This window comes from Leuresthes tenuis, unplaced genomic scaffold, assembly GCF_036924035.1.
Source record: "Leuresthes tenuis unplaced genomic scaffold, fLeuTen1.0.hap1 SCAF_16, whole genome shotgun sequence".
NCBI classification, from domain to species: domain Eukaryota; kingdom Metazoa; phylum Chordata; class Actinopteri; order Atheriniformes; family Atherinopsidae; genus Leuresthes; species Leuresthes tenuis.
In genome coordinates this window covers 18,199,156-18,216,385 of record NW_027325370.1, presented here as the reverse complement: position 1 = coordinate 18,216,385, position 17,230 = coordinate 18,199,156, and the positions used below count along the sequence as shown (strand labels likewise).

General features: G+C 41.4%; 1 protein-coding gene across 1 annotated transcript in view; it reads right to left on the bottom strand.

The window, feature by feature from the left end:
• Window positions 1-2,347: 2,347 nt before the first annotated feature.
• Window positions 2,348-17,230, bottom strand: part of plagl2 (pleiomorphic adenoma gene-like 2) — a 50,761-nt gene continuing 35,878 nt past the window's right edge. The window contains exons 2-4 of the mRNA XM_072367962.1: window positions 12,732-12,844; window positions 12,166-12,649; window positions 2,348-10,563 (exon numbers count right to left, since the gene is read on the bottom strand). Coding sequence (XP_072224063.1) covers window positions 9,099-10,563; window positions 12,166-12,482 — 1,782 coding nt within the window. The 5' untranslated portion in view covers window positions 12,483-12,649; window positions 12,732-12,844 and the 3' untranslated portion in view covers window positions 2,348-9,098. The remainder of the gene's footprint in view (window positions 10,564-12,165; window positions 12,650-12,731; window positions 12,845-17,230) is intronic.

The window sequence follows — 17,230 nt, the reverse complement described above, 5'->3', positions numbered from 1 at the left end:
ATGCCAAATAATGACATTTCACAGCTTTTTTTTTTAGGTTAAAAAAAGTGCTTGGCTTTCCATGATGAGTTTAATTTCCAGAAGAAGAAAGTAGATACCCTTTGAAATATTTTCAAGTTATCTTCATTATCTGGTCATATAGTTGATTTACATTTCAAGCTCGTTTTTCAAGACGAATCCTCTCACCTTTCTTTCTCCAAGGCTGTTATTGCTTATCGAACATGCTTGTTTGCAGGTGGATTGGGTCAGGTGACTGCAGGGGCAGGAGCAGGAGAAATAAATTAGATTAACTGACTAATTTCTCAGAAAGCCTTTCATGTGACTGTATAAATAAACTGCAAGCCAACTTTCTGCGTTGATATCTGTGCATCAGGAACACGGCAGTTCTCTTGCTTTCCATCTTTGTGGACTGCTCCTTTAAACGGGAAGGTGTTGATGCCTTCCCTGAGTTTCTGAAACATTCAGCTTCTGGAAGTCTGTCAGGGTGTCCTTTTTTACAAGCCCTCCAGGTTCCTCCGAAGAAAATTGTGTGATACCAAAAGAGTTTCTATTCCTGAATTATGGCATAGTTGGCATCCCGTAAACGTATGTGCGAGAGTCAGCTCAGTTGATGTAAGTATAGGTTTGGTCCATAGTGCTATAATTAGGGCAGTCTTGACACTCAGCTATGCATGCAGACAGACTGGTAAAGCTCCCTGAGACATGATCCTGACTTTAGGCCAGAGTGTTATGCTCACTGCGGGACACACCACCAAGTCTGATGGTCCGGGAGGATTCCAAGATGGCATTATTTTTAGATTTTAGATTTCCTAACCTAAAAACAAATGTAAAGTCAAGCTCCGCTGACATATACTACAGTTTACATGTTGCTACTGGCTCATCTTTCAAACAGAAACAGGACTGAATTATTTCTTTGCAATCCTGGTAAGCAGTCCCTACTAGGTCTTCAAAGTGGATGAATGCATCAGAAAACCAACATATGACAACCAAGTGTCCACTGTGTCAATATGTATGTAACAAAACGAACTCAAAATGGAGAAGCAGTGTGTGAAAAACCAGAAGTCCATGATCCAACAGCTCGTAGAACCACCTTTAGCAGCAATAAGTTGAAGTAACCGTTTTCTTTGAGGAATTTTGTCCCACTCTTCTTTGTAACGTTGCTTCAGCTCATTGAGGTTTGCAGCAGTGGTTTATGCACAGCTCTCTTAAGGTCCCACCACAGCATTTCATTCAGGTTGAGGTCTGGACTTTGACTGGACCATTGCAACACTTTGATTATTTTCTTTTTCACACATTCTGTTGTAGATTTGCTGCTGTGTTTGGGATCCTGTTGATGAGCCAGTTTCAGCCAAGCTTTAGCTGTCGGACAGATGGCCTCACATTTGACTCTGGAATACTTTGGTATCCAGAGGAGTTCATGGTGGACTCAATGACTGCAAGGTGTCCAGGTCCTGTGGCTGCAGACCACCCCAAATCATCAGCCCTCCACCACCGTGCTTGACAGCTGGTATGAGGTGTTTGTGCTGATATTCTGCGTTTGGTTTTCTCCAAACGTGCTGCTGTGCATTATGACCAAACATCTCCACTTTGAAGTGGAGATGTTTGGTTTGTTCAGATGCTGCTTTACAAACCTAAGCTGTGCTGCCAGAAGAGGCTTTCTCCTGCAACCCTTCAAAACAAGCCATATTTGTTCAGCTTGTTTCTGATTGTGCTGTCATGAACTTTAACATTTAACATGCTAACTGAGGCCTGTAGAGTCTGAGATGTAGCCCTTGAATGTTTTCCACTTGTGAATAATCTTTCTCTCTGTAGTATGGACTCCAAATAGTTTGGAAATTACCTTATAACCCTTCCCAGACCAATGCGCAGCAACAATTGCTTCTCTAAGATCTTTGCTGATGTCTTTCCTCCTTGGCGTTGTGTTAACACACACCTGAATGCTCCAGACCAGCAAACTGGCAAAACAAGCAAAGCTTTTATAAGTGCTCACACTTACTGATGATCAATTAATCAAGTGCCTTTAATTAGCAGCATCTGACTACTACTTACCTTTTTACTTCCCATAGAAGCAGTAATGATGGAACTCTTTTTTCCAGACACTCTTTCTGCATTTTGGCTTAATTTCTGCTCAATAAATTATGACATCAGGATGTCATAATATGTCCCGATGGATGAATGCTGTCGTAAGTCGAGTCCCGGCCCTAATAATAATAATAATAATAATAATAATAATAATTAAAAAAAAGGTTTTAACATTACATATTATCCCCACATACTACTAAAGTTCCCAAGTGTCCATTTTTATTGTATTTTACCAATTTGTAGACAAAAATAGAAAACAAGAATGCAAGGAGGGTATGAAACCGCTGGTTTGTCTTTTAATCATTTCAACATAACACTTGACAAGTCAAAGATACGCTGTACTGTACAATAAGTCAATAGTTCTGTTGTTGTGTTCATCATCTCTTTGGATCAACCAATATACAAATCTGTCACTAAAACATTGCAGCAACTATTTGCATGTGAGATATGTAACGAAAAAGCAAGACTCCTCACGTCTTTCTTTCTCCCAATCACTTCTTTAACTCTCCCTGTAGTTGATAAACTTCATGCTCTATAACATAGTGTAAGTGAATGCAAATAGTCTTGTTTTCGTTCACCTTTTTTCCCCTTATTTAATTCCAGAGGTGGCTGTAGTAGCATGTGATAAAAAATAAAATGGGCTATGTCACTTAACAAGATACACAAAGTTTGGAATGCAAGACTTACATTAAGCTAGAAATATATAAAACTACATGTGGATGTTGCCTGCACCAGACAGTACCCAGTTTCTTACTAAAGGCAAAACACCAGAGAGGGTGAGAGCGTTGATAAAAATCAAATCAGCTTTTCTCAGGATTAGAGTGATGAACAAATTCCCTTAAAATGTTTGTGTACTGCACCTACTAGTAAAGAGGAAAAGGTGAGGATAAGTGCATCCCTAGTAGGTGCAGGTCGAGGTAATGGAGCTACAGCCAAGCTGAAGAGCAGAACAGCATCTCTGTCAGAGGTCGGCGCCGATTGATTGATACTGAAGTCAGATTAAATGTATGACGCACTGCAGCAACCCAAAAATGGTGAAAGTGATATGTTTTGGCACTTGAAGTCAGAATTAAGCGATAGTGAAAATTAAATTTTGACTAAGACGCATAAAAAAAATAAAGTTTTGATCTTTTGAGTCAAGTTTTCAGTGTTCTTGGTATGAATTAATACTCAGTAAATATCCTAAGCAATACAGAAGTGTACTGCAATCGCTTAGGTATTTTACCTCTCGATTGTATTCAAATTAGGAACCCAAGTGATCCCAATGCTTTTTATTCTCCTCAGTATCACAGTATGTGGGTAGCTTTCAGCCCAGTTAGTTAAATCCAATTAAAAATCCTTTTAAATTTTTTATCCAATCCTCCCGAGTTGGCTTTATAGTAATTCTGATTTAGTAACTCAATTATTAATTTACTTTACTTTTTAGCATAAACACAGTTCCATGTTTATCCAGCTGCTGCTGTGTGTAACGGCTGCCAGTACAACCTGACCACGCTTCCACAATCATTAAAACATTCTCAAATTCAGTATACCAGTTTAAATTTACTTTAGTAATGTGGATTTGAAGCCACATTTGAAAGCCAGCCTAACTCTTTATGTTGGGGTTAACATCAATACGGCACTATTCTTAAAAATGACTCATTAACAACATTCTAAAGTTGTTCCTTTAGACACCGATAAGCAGCTCTGTGAAGGCTGTAAGTGCTTTATGATGGGGTTTGCCAGGATTTCTCTTTTTTTTCTTTGTTTTTCACTTATGTGGTCTAAAAAAGGGCCTGCATAAGAGTTTGTCTGTGGTTGGGTTGCGTATTTGACGCTCTGCTCGCAGCAGTCCTGTTTGTCACCAGAGAACAGACATGCCGCTGCTCTCAAACACTTGGCTGTAGAGTTTGACTCGATAAATTTATGAAAGCAAAAAGCTGGTTAAACAAACAAAAAAAAAAAAAAAAAAAAAAAAAAATGAAACAGAACAAGGAGAAGGGGGCAGGGGGCTCTTATGTTGGAGGATATTAGTGAAAAGTATATCAAAAATACTGTTATTCTTTTGGAGAAGAGAAATACACAAAGGTTGATAAAGTCTACACATCAAACTAATGGCACATACATATACAGGATCAATACAAAATTTAAAACATATGAACATATAAGCTGAAATTTTAAAAGGAAAAAAAAAATACTCTTTTTTTTTTGTTGTTTTTTTTTGTTTTTTAAGGTTGAAAGTGCTAGAATTCAGATTAGCTCACAGAAACCCAGGGAGGACAAACTTAATGCACGCCGAAAGCTTTTCCCGTCCTTTCTTTTTTAGGACGAAAAAACGAATATTTGTTATAAAAAAAATATATATATATAAATGCTCAATTTGATTGCTACAAACTTGGCTTTAACCAAGAGGGCGGTTTTTTTTTCTGCAAAACTACCTTTTATAAAGATCAAAATTGGAATCTTGCCTTTTTCTTTTACTATAGAAAATTCTCAGAAAGGTGCTGACAGCTAACGTGTTTAGGATCAATTCAAAGTTTGATCGTTTGAGAAGACTCGTCACAAAAATGCCGATTTCTTTTCTTCTTCAAGCTTCACTTTAGGTTGAGACTGGATGCAACGAGGTTAAAACAGTCAGACTGTGTGAAAGATTTTTCGACATCAGTGCTTTACTCATTCTTAATTTTCAGTTGCTCGCGCCTTTCAAAGGGTATTGAGTTTTCTTGTCTAATGCACGTCAGCTGCTCGTTGTCAGGGTTTTAATTTCCTATAGTATTAAATGTCGTAATAAGCTATTGTGCAAAAATGTAGTTTCTTCTCCCGAGGTTTTGGTAAGAAAAAAAAAAAAAAAAAAAAATGAGGTGATGTGTTGTGTTGTTTTTTCGAGGTCCTGTTTTATACAAACAGAAAATAATATATCATATGACAACAGACAAAACAAATATATGACTATAAGCAATACCCCGAGTCGTGCAGTCAGTCACGTGTCCCGCCTGCTGCTTTGAATGTCAAAGCCTGAGGGTTCGATGACTGCCTTCATCCGGGTATTTTCAGACCCTTTTCCTTTCACTCTACGAAGCAGCTGAAAGAGGAAGTGGAGGAGGAGGAGGAGGAGGAGTATGGAGGTGGCGGGGCTGATGAACACTTTATTGGTTAGGTTTGTGCACATCTTCAGCTCACTGTCTTGCAAAAGGAATTTCAAATGTTCTAGTGGTCTACAGTTGTTAGCAACCGGGGCTATAAGCAGCAATATGTGTTTCTCAGTTTTTTCTTTGTTCTTATTTTATGGTGGGTGGGGCTCACCTGCGGCATGGCGACTGCTAAAGACCAAGTGAGCGGGCCTTCCACTAACGTAACGATGTTCACACACAAGGTGAACAAACAGAGTCGGGAGACGAGCGCGCGCATTTGTCAGTGTCGGTTGTGCAACAGACGGAACACTAAATGATCCTTTCTGTTTATTTAAAGGGATAGTTTAGGGTTTTTGAAGTGGGGTTGTGTTATGTACTTCTGATTAGTTGGTGCCATACCTGCAGCAGGCAGCTGCCGGGTCAAAAGAAGAGCAAATCTTCACCATCTTCACAACTCAAACCACAAAAATGTCTAAAACAGTTCAGCGACTGCTACACTGTAGATTTTTTTTCAAACTCATCACTGTGGCATCAAACGGTTTACTTTGTCACTATTTTCTCCATCGAACAACATCTGTCACGCAGATTAGTTAAGTTAAAGCTTGTTCTGGTGTGGACAAGACAAATAATCCATGCTTTTATCACAGCTCGTCTGGACCGCTGCAACGCTCTTTTTGTTGGGGTTAGCCAGGCTTCCCTCTCACGCCTTCAGTTTGTCCAAAATCCTGCTGCTCGTCTGTTAACTGGGACGCACAGACGTGAGCACATTTCCCCGATTCTGTCCTTCCTTCGCTGGCTCCCTGTGTGATACAGAGTTGATTTTAGCATATAAATGCAGAAATGGCCTTGCTCCACCCTACCGCTCTGACCTGATTCAGCCTTGTGTCCCTGAGGTCCACTGATCAGCTGACCTTGGTTGTCCTTTCACTGGACAGCCAAGGTCATTTCACTGACTGCACAGCACTTTGGTTCAACCCTGTTGTTTCAATGTGCTTGATAAAAAAAAAAAATGGATCAAATTCCTCCCTGTGACTGCGTTGACTGAAGTGATTTACAGTTCCGCCTTTCTAATCCCGAAACAGCAACTATGAGACAGTAAAAATGAGTGATTACAAAATCTATGCGATGACCAGGATGTCGCTTTATTGGAACAACCTGGAAAAGCACAAACGTAGCGTCCTGGGAATCTTTGCAGAAGTAATGCCTAAGAGGAGGACACGCAACAACTCTGATACAGGATATGCTCGGCAGCTGGAGTGAGAAACAGACGGCGGTCTGGTATAGTATTGTTCTACAATGCAGCATTTGCTGATTTATTTATTTTTTTGGTCTGAATAGTTTTCGATGGTGAAAAGTCCCTCTTCTTCTTCTGCCCCTGCTCTCAGAAGCCGTTAGCTTGGCTCCCCCGTGAGAACTCCTTCCTGCTTCAAGCGCTCCGACCACTGCCTGTTGCAGCTACTAAGACCAACTAAAACTATCCCTTTAAGCTGAGATGTTCCCCATTAACGTGGTTATTGTGTGATCCAGGGCTCTGATGGAAACCAAGACTGGCCGGACCAAACGTGAAGCTCTATGTTACGTAAAAGCTCCTATCAGGACATATTTTCCACAGGTTTCACGTAAAAATCAATTTAGTTGTTTTTGTTTTAAAGTTAAAGGAAGTTCACACTTGCTGCCTGAGTCTGTACAACAAAGGACGAGTTCAGAGTTGGTACAGAGCAGCAATAACCATATTAATGAGCATGTTGTTGTTATCCACATCTGTAGAAAAGTAAAATCAACACTAACGCGCAGACAAGGTCAAATTTGGCCTGGTTGTGGCTGATTTCAGGATTGTCGCTGGGAAAGGATCATCCGAGCTTCTTAAAGTAGGATGTTTGTGTTTAAAAATGTCAAACAGATGAATACGGCATGTTTTAAAAGTTAATTAAACTATTTGTTTCCCCAGTGACTGTAAGTTTAGGCCATCACACAGTGAGTAACAACGATAAGAAGTCAGCTCCACTACAGAAGAGGCTTCATGATCATTTCAGTTTTGGCATCAGAACTCGGTCAATTTGATAATATCGGCAAATCTTCATCATCGGGCATCCCTAAAATAAATCAGAATTACCATTTAAAATGGGGAGCACCTATTTGATATTTGAGGCTTACGTTAACTTTGGGTTTAGGGTTTTATAGCCTGTTGGGGAAGGGGAAGAACTCCAAGACCTGCAGTTTGAAATACTTATAGGCCATCCGTGTAAGCATCTATGACACGACCTATCTAGCTTAAATCCTAACTGATTACTAAGCCACTAACAGGCAGCCCTCTATAAATATTTCCCATCCACAGTTCTGATTCCACTAAACTAACTCAAGTACACTTAAAGGAAAATGTTGGGTATGACAGAGAAAGCTGAAGGGGAAAAAGCTAATACTTCATCCTTTTGTTGATCAAAAAAATGCAAGATACACACAAATGTAAACCTGCCAGACATCAAAAACATCATTACTTAGTTTTAATACGTCTACCTAAAATACACCTTATTGAGATAAGCAATTATAATATTCATTTTTGAGATATTTCGTACACTGCAATAACATTCTTTAACATACTTTTACTCATCTGTCGCTGTTTTTTTTCCGTTTTCTTTTTTTTTTTTTTTCCTTGTAGCCATTCACATATCTCAGGGTTCATCATTACCATGATGACGCATCTTTTTAAAAGACTGCCTAAAGATGTGTTTGTAGAATATTCCAAAGATATAGAAATACGTTTTTTTTTTATTTTCTTATAGCTATGTTGGGCAGCTGTGAAGTGGCTGCAATTATCACGATCGCGGACACTTTTAAAGATGACTCTCAGAGGGCAGACGGGTGAGGAGGGTCCATCTCAGGCAGTGAGACCTCTAAAAGTACGAGGAGGGAGGAGACAAAAAGTGAAGTGCCTTCCGCTAAAATTAAAATAAAAGTGCTTCTCTTGAGGAACGGTAAAAGAAAGCGAGCGCAGAGCTTTCACATTTATTTCTCTCTTTTTTTCTTTTTTCTTTAAAAAAAATGTGTTTGCCAGCGGACATTTAATCAGTCACGTGATTAAGTTATCCAAACTGACCTAACTCTAGGAGAAGATCAGTTTTTAGTTGGAAGAGCACTTTTTTTTGTGGAGGCAGGGGTCGCTTTTGTGGCTGCGGCTCAGCCATCTGGATAAAAAAAAAAAAAAAAAGTTCATCCGTATCTCTTCGTTCCCTCACACTGATCTCTCGCTCCTCTCCTTATTATTCGTGACAGTTCAGGTTATCGCGGGTGCTTCAAAACTCAAGATGAGACACATTCCATCGTGTGTCATTTGGAAAAGGAAAAATAAAAGTTAAACAAAATATCCACTTCAAACTATATTCTTTTTTTTTCTGGGTCACAACAAGACAGATAATCTTCACTAAAAATTATCTTTGATTTTTTTTTTCTTTTTTTCTTTTAAATATTATTACTTTAGAAAGTATGCAGTACCACGCCTTTTGGCCTACTGATCCTGCCCTCTATACTACTAACAAGGGGATGGAAGGGAGATAAAAGGGGAAGTAAATTGAAATTAAAAACAAAAACAAACAAAAAAAACATGGGTTAATACATGTTATATCTATAGGATAAGGGGAAAAAAAGCCCAAATAAAAGCTGCTTCAACTTCTTTTCTCACTTTTTCTTTTTTGCTTAAACGGGTTTAACTTCCTTTAAGGCTCAATCAAAAGCTTTTGTGCGCACTTTAATTTAAGGCTTCTAAGTGTTCATATATGCATTTATCCTTTACTCTAATTCTCCAACTTATTTTGATCTGGCCCTGAAAAGAACCACAGCCCGACATTTCCAAGCTGAGCTCGGGCTGGTGTGGAGGCCATCTTGGCAGGGTGGGGGGGGGGTGTGCCTATCTCATTGGAAGGCCTGGTGGAAGCGAGGCAGTGTGGTGGTACTAAGGCTGGAGCTGAACACTGGTGGGAGGGGATGCAGGGGTCCGAGGCTCAGACCCCCGCTGGAGCTCTGCTGCTCCTGAGGTTGCGGTTGCAAAGAGGTAAGAGGTGCCGTGCTGATGGCAGCTGCTGCCGCGGCATGGGGCTCGGCAGAGTGTAGAGATGAGGAAGAAGAAGAAGAGGAGGTCGCAGATGAGGTGTAGCCCATGACCAGTCCTCCAGTGCTCATGGGGGCACTGTAGGGAGGAAGGTTTAAGGGCAGGAAACCCAGCAGGTGGGAGAAGTCCATGTTAGCAGCACACAGAGACTCAGCGATCACCACAGGGCTCTTGGACAGGAGGGGATCCCCGCAAAGCTCGTCTGCCAGGCCCGAGGTGGGCTCCAGTCCGTCCTTGGGGGGCGAGGCAGCAGCGTGTGGCTCTGCAGAGGGAACTGGGCCTGGTAAGCCACTCTGCAGATCCATGAGAAAGCTCTCCATCTCCACTTTCAAGGGCTTGTCCAGCAGGTATGAGGTAGATCCCAGCTGGTATTTGGGCGCTGGCTGGGGCTGGTGCTGCTGCTGGGGAGCCACAGGCTGGTGGTGGGGGGGGAGTGGAGGGGAATGGTGATGATGGTGATGGTGGTGGTGATGGTGGTGGTGATGGGAGTGTGGGTGGATTGATGGAGGGGGTTCCATGTGACAGCCCATGCCCATAGCTGCAGACAAGGAACTGGGCATCAGGGATGGGTGTGGGTGACCCACCCCAGAATTAGACATGGCCTGGAGATGGTGGGGGTTGTACATGCTCATCGGAAACGGTGCTCCACCGGGGAACGATTTACCCATCATGGGGTCTTTGTTGGGCCCCATGCCGCACATCATGGGGCTGAGTTCCTCCTTCACAGAGCACGGTGGGGACCCTGTGGCTAAAAGGCCTAACATATCCGGCGGCTCAGTCTTGATCTTTAGCAGCTCCTGCGAGTGGCTCTTCTTCACGTGGCGCGTCAGATGGTCTTTCCTGCCAAAGCGCTGGGCACAGTACTGGCACAGGAAGTCCTTTCGGCCTGTGTGGACCACCATATGCCGTCTCACATCTTTCCGCGTATAGAAACGTCGGTCACAGTGGTCGCAAGGGTGTTTTTTCTCCTTGGCGCCACCCGAGGACTTCCCCGAGTGGCTTTTGAGGTGCTCCAGGAGAATGGGTGTGCTCTCATAACTCTGCATGCACACTTTACAGGTTAAATCCCCTGCCGTTGCAGAGTGCATGGCCACATGGCGCTTGTATCCCAGCTTGGTGTTGTAGTGCTTCCCACACTCCTCACATTTGAAGGCCTCTTTGTTGGGGTCATGGGTCTGCAGGTGGTTCTTCAGGTGGTCTTTGCGGTGGAACATTTTCTCACAGAACGAGCACTGATGGGTCTTCTGTGGAGAGTGTGTGGCCATATGCCTGCAAAGACCGAGACAATATGAACCAGTTAGAAACTTCCAACATCCATGTACTTTCTGTTGAACTGTTAAAGTGAGGCATGCATTATAAAACATCTTCTAAAAGATTTACACATCCTGCAGTAATCGAGCAACAGTAGTATTGACTTAGTAAATGTTTTACAGTAAATATAAGTATTTTTTTTTAACAAAGAGTTCTGAAGCCCACTTAAAGCAGCTGTATGTCATCTTTGAACTTGTTCGTTATGTCTCTTTTTTTATTTAAGCTCCCTAACTACAAACATTACAATATGGAAACCATCAAGAAACATGTTCAATTTCAAGAAATATACATACAATCCCCATAGAAATTATGCACATCTTAAATTATATTGTAGAAATATTACTGTTACTATGTAATGAGCCAGCATTGGGCCCCAGAGTAAAATGGCTAAATTGAATCATCGCCCATCGTGATTTTGCACCCATGCTTCCTTTCTCAGTGTGGATTTTGAAGTTATATTCATGTCCACCATTACCACAACCCATCCGTCCACCAGCCGCAGCATTTCTGAACCTAAAATCACTTTTTATTTCAACTTAAAGGTTGGATTTAATGACATCTAGCGGCTCACATCTAGTAGCCACCATCCACCCCAAAACTACAGTGGCTGCAAAAGTTCTGCAACAGAGTAATTAAAACTAAATTATTCTTATTTTCACATTATTCGACACTAATGAAAGCGTAGTTCTGAATTTTATATTGAATTTCTGCCAGCAGATCGTCCTAAATGTTACACAGAGGAACTAAAAGTGTAACTTTTACCCCTTTCAACCAGCTTGAACCTCAAGCACACGTGGTTTGATCTTACATGCGTCTATGAATCTCCTTCTAGTTTATTAAGAATTTCTGTTGATTTTTGTCGAGGACCACATTGTCTTCTCCTCCCTGTAATAATATCACTGGTCTGCATTTCTAAAATCTGCTGCAAGCAGCATCTTGACAGAGAACGGAAAGAAGAGCAGCCAACATCCAAAGAAGAGCTTTGGGATGTCCTTCAAGAAGCCTGGAGAACTATTCCTGAAGACTACTTAAAGAAATGACAGAAAGCTTGACTAAAAGGGTTCAGGCTGTGTTGGAGAATAAAGCTGCTCAGACCAAATATTCACTTTCAAGCCTTACATACTGTATTTACATTGACGTTTGCATGGTTCAGCTAATCCCTGGACCTATTTCTTGTTATCCTGTCAATATCTAAACAAATTAGGGACGGCTCAAGACTTTTACACAGTTCTGTAGCTTGAGGAAGATTGTAAAAACTTAAAATAGTTTTAAGATCAGTCTCAGATCTTTGTCCGGTGCAGTAGTTATTAGCTTTGTCCACCGTTTGCAGCAGGGTAAGTGGGTTTAGCAGAGCTGCACATGACAACATGTTAATGACAGTAGTAGAACATATAGGCTGCTATTTTTGCTTGTTTGCCTGCTTTTAAGAGAAACTTTTTTCATTTATTGTAAGTTATCAACTTCTCAGGCTCTTAATTAGGTGACTCATTGGAGACTGTGAGTCAGCTGAATAAGCTGAGAATGGAAAGGGATGTGAGGTGAGTGATTACTGCTCAGTACCTGAAGAGTTTGTATTTGGAGCTGAAGGCCTTGGGACAGTGTGGCTGTGAGCAGTGGAAGGGTTTCTCTCCTGTGTGACTCAAGGCGTGGAGCCGGAGCTTCTCCTGAGAGGCGAACAGGGACCCGCACACCAGGCACTCGTTCCCGCTCGCTCTTCCTACCTCCTCTTCTCCCTCTTCCCTCTCTCGCTCTCTCTCTCTCTCTGTCCGTGGCAGCGGGGCGGCGCTCCCGAACAGTTTGGCGGCAGTGCGTCGTCCCTCTTCCTCCGGCGTCAGTGCGGTAATACGGTGTGAGGCATCGGCGGCAGCAGCTGCCATGGCAGCCCTAGAGTGCCGCTGCCATGAAAATTTACTTGTGGCTCCCCTGTCTCGCAGGCTCAACGTGGCAAGGTGCAGGTGAGCACGGGATCTATTGAAATACGAGGTGACTCACAGCTCACAGAAAGGGCCGACGATCCAACGGAAACATTGAGGTAAGCCAAAATCTGGAGTGAGATCAAAAGGACAGGCTTTGATATCAGAGTTTGAACCAAAGCCGAATGCTTTCCTCATGAAGCCTACGCTTACCTGCTGGTAATCACTCTGGCCTCTCCTTCACTCCTGTGTCCTCTCCACCTCACCCAGTCCCAACAGCTATGGTTGGCGGTGAGTGGGAAATACTGCTGTGCATCTTTACTGTCCTGTGAGGAGAAAGCAAACAGGATCGACACAAAGAGTGAGTGAACAAAATTACCCCCAGTTTCACAATAGTGTAAAAGAAAAACAACACTTGAATGTACAGAATAACTAAATGCTTAACAATTCAAATACAGAACTGTGCAAAAATCTTTGAACCACCCCTCATTTCTATACATATTCTTAGGAGAACTGGAAACAGGTGCTGTGATTTATTCAAACATACATAAATGTAAATTCAGTATGTAAGGCAAAAAAAGAAGTCTGTATATGCTAAGGAGCTTCAAAGTGAATATTTGCTCTGAGAAGCTTTATTCTCCAACACAGCCTGAACCCTCTTCGACAAGCTTTCTGTCATTCATTTAAGAAGTCTTCAGGAATAGTCTTCCAGGCTTCTTGAAGGACATCCCAAAGCTCTTCTTTGGATGTCCGCTGCCTTTTGTTCTGTTCTCTGTCAGGATGATCCCACACTGCTTCAGTAATGTTGAGGTCTGGGCTCTGGGGAGGATTCATCCCTCCATAAGACCTGTTGCCACTGATTTTCTGTCCACTTCTTGTATCATTTGGCATAGCTCAGCCTTTTCTCCCTGTTTCCCTTCCTTAAGAATGGCTTCTTGACAGCCACCCTTCCATGGAGACCATTTCTGATGAGGCTTGGGCCAACAGTAGATGGATCAGCTGAAGGTCCAGATGCATCTCTCAGGTCCTGTGTCAGGTCTTTGCTGGATTTTTTCCTCTTTCTTAAGGACATCACTTTCAGATGCTGTTCATCTGCTGTAGATATTTTTTTAGGCCTGACACTTCTTCTTTTGTCCCCCACTTGTCCAGTTTCCTCAAACACACTGCACACCATGCTGAGATATGCCAAGTTTACAGCTAATAGCTCTTTGGGAATCACCTTGTTGCTGCAAAAATGCTATTTTTAAATTCTTTTTAATTTTATTTCTATTTTCTTTTACTATTTTTAAATTATGTCTTTTTGTGACAGGCTGCTAATAACAAAGTGCTTAAAGATACAATTTCAAATTGGTTCTTTGCCAAGTCGTCTGTTATATGTAGACACATCTCTGGCTCATCCCTTGAGTTTGGTGCCTTTTTATACTTGAACAATTCACAGGTCAGGGTTAAGTAGCTTAACAAATAAAATAACACATTCCTCTGAAAATGGCCAGGTACAAGGACTGGACTGGACTGACAATGTAAAAAAGCAGCAAATGTCCTAAGGGAATCTTTGAAAGACCTTCAGAATGCCTGGAGAATTCTTAACCAAGATGACTTAAAAAGATTACAAGAAATTCTGACTGCTTGGAAGAAAATATAAAGAAAGTAAGGGTGGGACTTTTGCACAAAACTGTAAATCAAAGTGTAATTCGCTTCACTCCAAAAGTCAACAGGTTTAATTTGAATCAATATGCCATTTGCAAATTCCACTTCAACAGCAAGCTCCCTTTGAGCTCACTAGAGGGAGCTGAACATCAATTCTGACAGACGTGGACATGACAACATGCAAAAAAAGTGTTTTAACTCAGTCACTGCATAAAACTTTTGTTTGTGCAAACATATGTTAATACAAAGTGCAAACATACAGCCCCATCCCTCATCGCATGCATCTGCAGATGACACAACAGTGAACAAAGCCAGCTTTGTGAAAGTGTATGTGTGTACATGTATGTACGTGTTATGAAACAGGATAAGGCTCCTGTAATCCTTGGGAAAACACAAAAACACACACGGCCACCCCCAGTGTAAAGGGAGGGTTGTGACGGATCGGGGGAGGAGTGGGTGGTGTTTACGCCGCAAGCTCGGGCTTCCTAGAACCAGCGCTACCTGTCACGCCGAATTCAATAAATTCCTGACAATGAAGGTGAAAACAGCCAAAAGCTTTGAAGTCAAAATAGCGGAGTTACTCAAAACCAGCTACTGACCACCAACTACTTTACCTTGTGTTGCTGTAAGAGCAGATGAACTCACTCGGTGTCTCTGTATTCCCTTATTTACCCTCAGTGACCTGTTTGACCCCCACCCCCTTTGCCGTCACTCACACAGCAGCTAAGTCCAAGGTTGAGAAGACTGATCGCAATGTCAGCCGTGTTTTGAGCATCAGTCACGTGAACAGAGAGCACATTTAAGGGCAGTAAACACATGGGGTGATATGTGGCTGTGCAACACATACATGACGATTGCACTAGAAATGAAGTGGCGTCTTTTCTGTGCCAGAGTTCAGTGAGTTAAGAAACAGCAAATGAGTGGAATGCGCTTTGAGCGGTTTCACAGATGCTTCTGATATTTGTTTATGTAGAAATATAGGTGCTGGCACGTGTATCTACAGGTTGTAGCTGAAGCATGTAAACATGAGAGTTTTGTGTGTGCAATTTTGAAATTTTACAAGACACTTTGGTACATTCATGCCTGTGTCCTCACACTTGTCTCAGTTTGTACATATGCATACGTGTCTTCGTAATGTATGCGTGTTTACAGGGGTGGTTAAGAGGACCTGACAGCTATAGCGTTGTGTGGTGGTCATCACCCAGCAGGGAGGGTACAGGGGGGTGACACCCGTCCCATTGACCACCCTCAGGGAGCCCGGCTCTATTGTAGAGCCTACCCACATTGCACATTCCTGGCCTGAACCATGCCGTGTCGCCCTACCCTGCCTCTGTACTCAGCACACAGGGTCCCGTTCACAGCGATTACAGCATCATGCACACACAAAACGCCAAACACACATAAAAAGGCACGTACAGATGGACAGATCCAGTACAACAAAGAAAATCTACACTGTCAAATCACAGAAATAAACCTAACTGAAGCTCGAATACAAAGGACGGCGAGCTTTGTGGAGTTGCAGCTTCACACACGGATGTCCTAGGCCTAAATGATTAATTTTGACCTCTGCAATATTATTATGCTCATATTCACTAACATCTCCTCTCAAATTTTTTCAGCCACCGAGTTATTCCTAAATCCAACTCTGTGCAAACTTACTTGTTCAGGAGTCTTTGTAGCTTATGTTGTATGTCTGAGAGTGGTTGTAAGTACGGAAATACTTCACGCAAGTAGCTAGAATTGCACCAATAACATTTTACAATATTGTCTATCACTCTGATCAGTATTTAATCACTAATCAAATCAAGCGGGTAACAAAAAGATAACATAAACTGATCACTATCATGATGAGACAGACCGATTTAATAATTATTTTTGTAAAACAAAGAGGAAATATGCTTTTTGTATATCGAAAAACATTAAGACATGTTGACTTCATATGGTAACACTGGTACATCTGTGAAATAACTAGATGGAGTTCAGCCACACTTATTTTATCTGCTCATATATCAAACTCTTACATTCAAACAGGCATGTTCACTGTAAAGTACTGTTTCATTTTTATGTCTCATCTCCATCTCACATAAACTGTGTTTCACTTTTAAAATGTCTTGATTTTAAAGTTTAATTTATAAGTGACAATAATGCAGCAAGTTTTCATTCTGTCAAAAGTGTCATAACAGCAAAACAGACAACGAAAGGAAACAGAAAAAACAAAAGCTAGCTTGTGAGATAGCCAAGCCTAGCTATTGCTAACTAGCTAACTTTTCCTGTCTTTGGTTCTCAGAGCACTTGAAAAATTCTATAATCATTTCTGCTTGTTGTCAATCAAAAACAAACAATGCTAAACTTATTAGCTAAATCCAATCAAAATAGGAAACATTATCATCTAAACTAGCCTAAACTAAGTAAATAAATGCAAGCTAATTTGTTTTTCCAATCTAATTGATTTCTTATGATTAATTTTGACAGCTACCATACTTTATTGTGGATTTTTAATATGGGTGAGGAAAATGTATTAATATACTAATAAATAAAAGGGGGAAAAGGGACATAATTAAAACTGCGGAGAGGTCGAAAATATCCTTGTCAATATCAGCAAATGATCTGGCCGAGAAAATGAGAAGGTTGCTTATCATTCTACCTAAGTTGTAACTCTTGCCTCGTCCACTTAATCAGTTACTGGCTTGTCTGGGCAACAGATCTTTTATTGTAAATGCACTGAAACAACTCAGCTTCAGTCTATCATTTCTCCACTTTGACTATTAGACTATAGCAGTCTGAGAGCAAAGAAAAGAGGCTTGGGAATATTTAACTGTACCCAAGAAGACTCATATATTTAAAGTTGGCAGCATCATACACAACAAAGCCCAGCTTTCAAAACAAATATATACAAAACATTGAAATTAGATCAAATGGATGATTTTGTTCTGTGATTGACTGGCGACCTGCCCAGGGTGTACCCCGCCATATGTCCAATGAGCGCTGGCATAGACTAAGTATACCCACTTATTTTTCAGTCACCATGGAGAATACCACTTCTAAATCTGCTCATATATGCATCA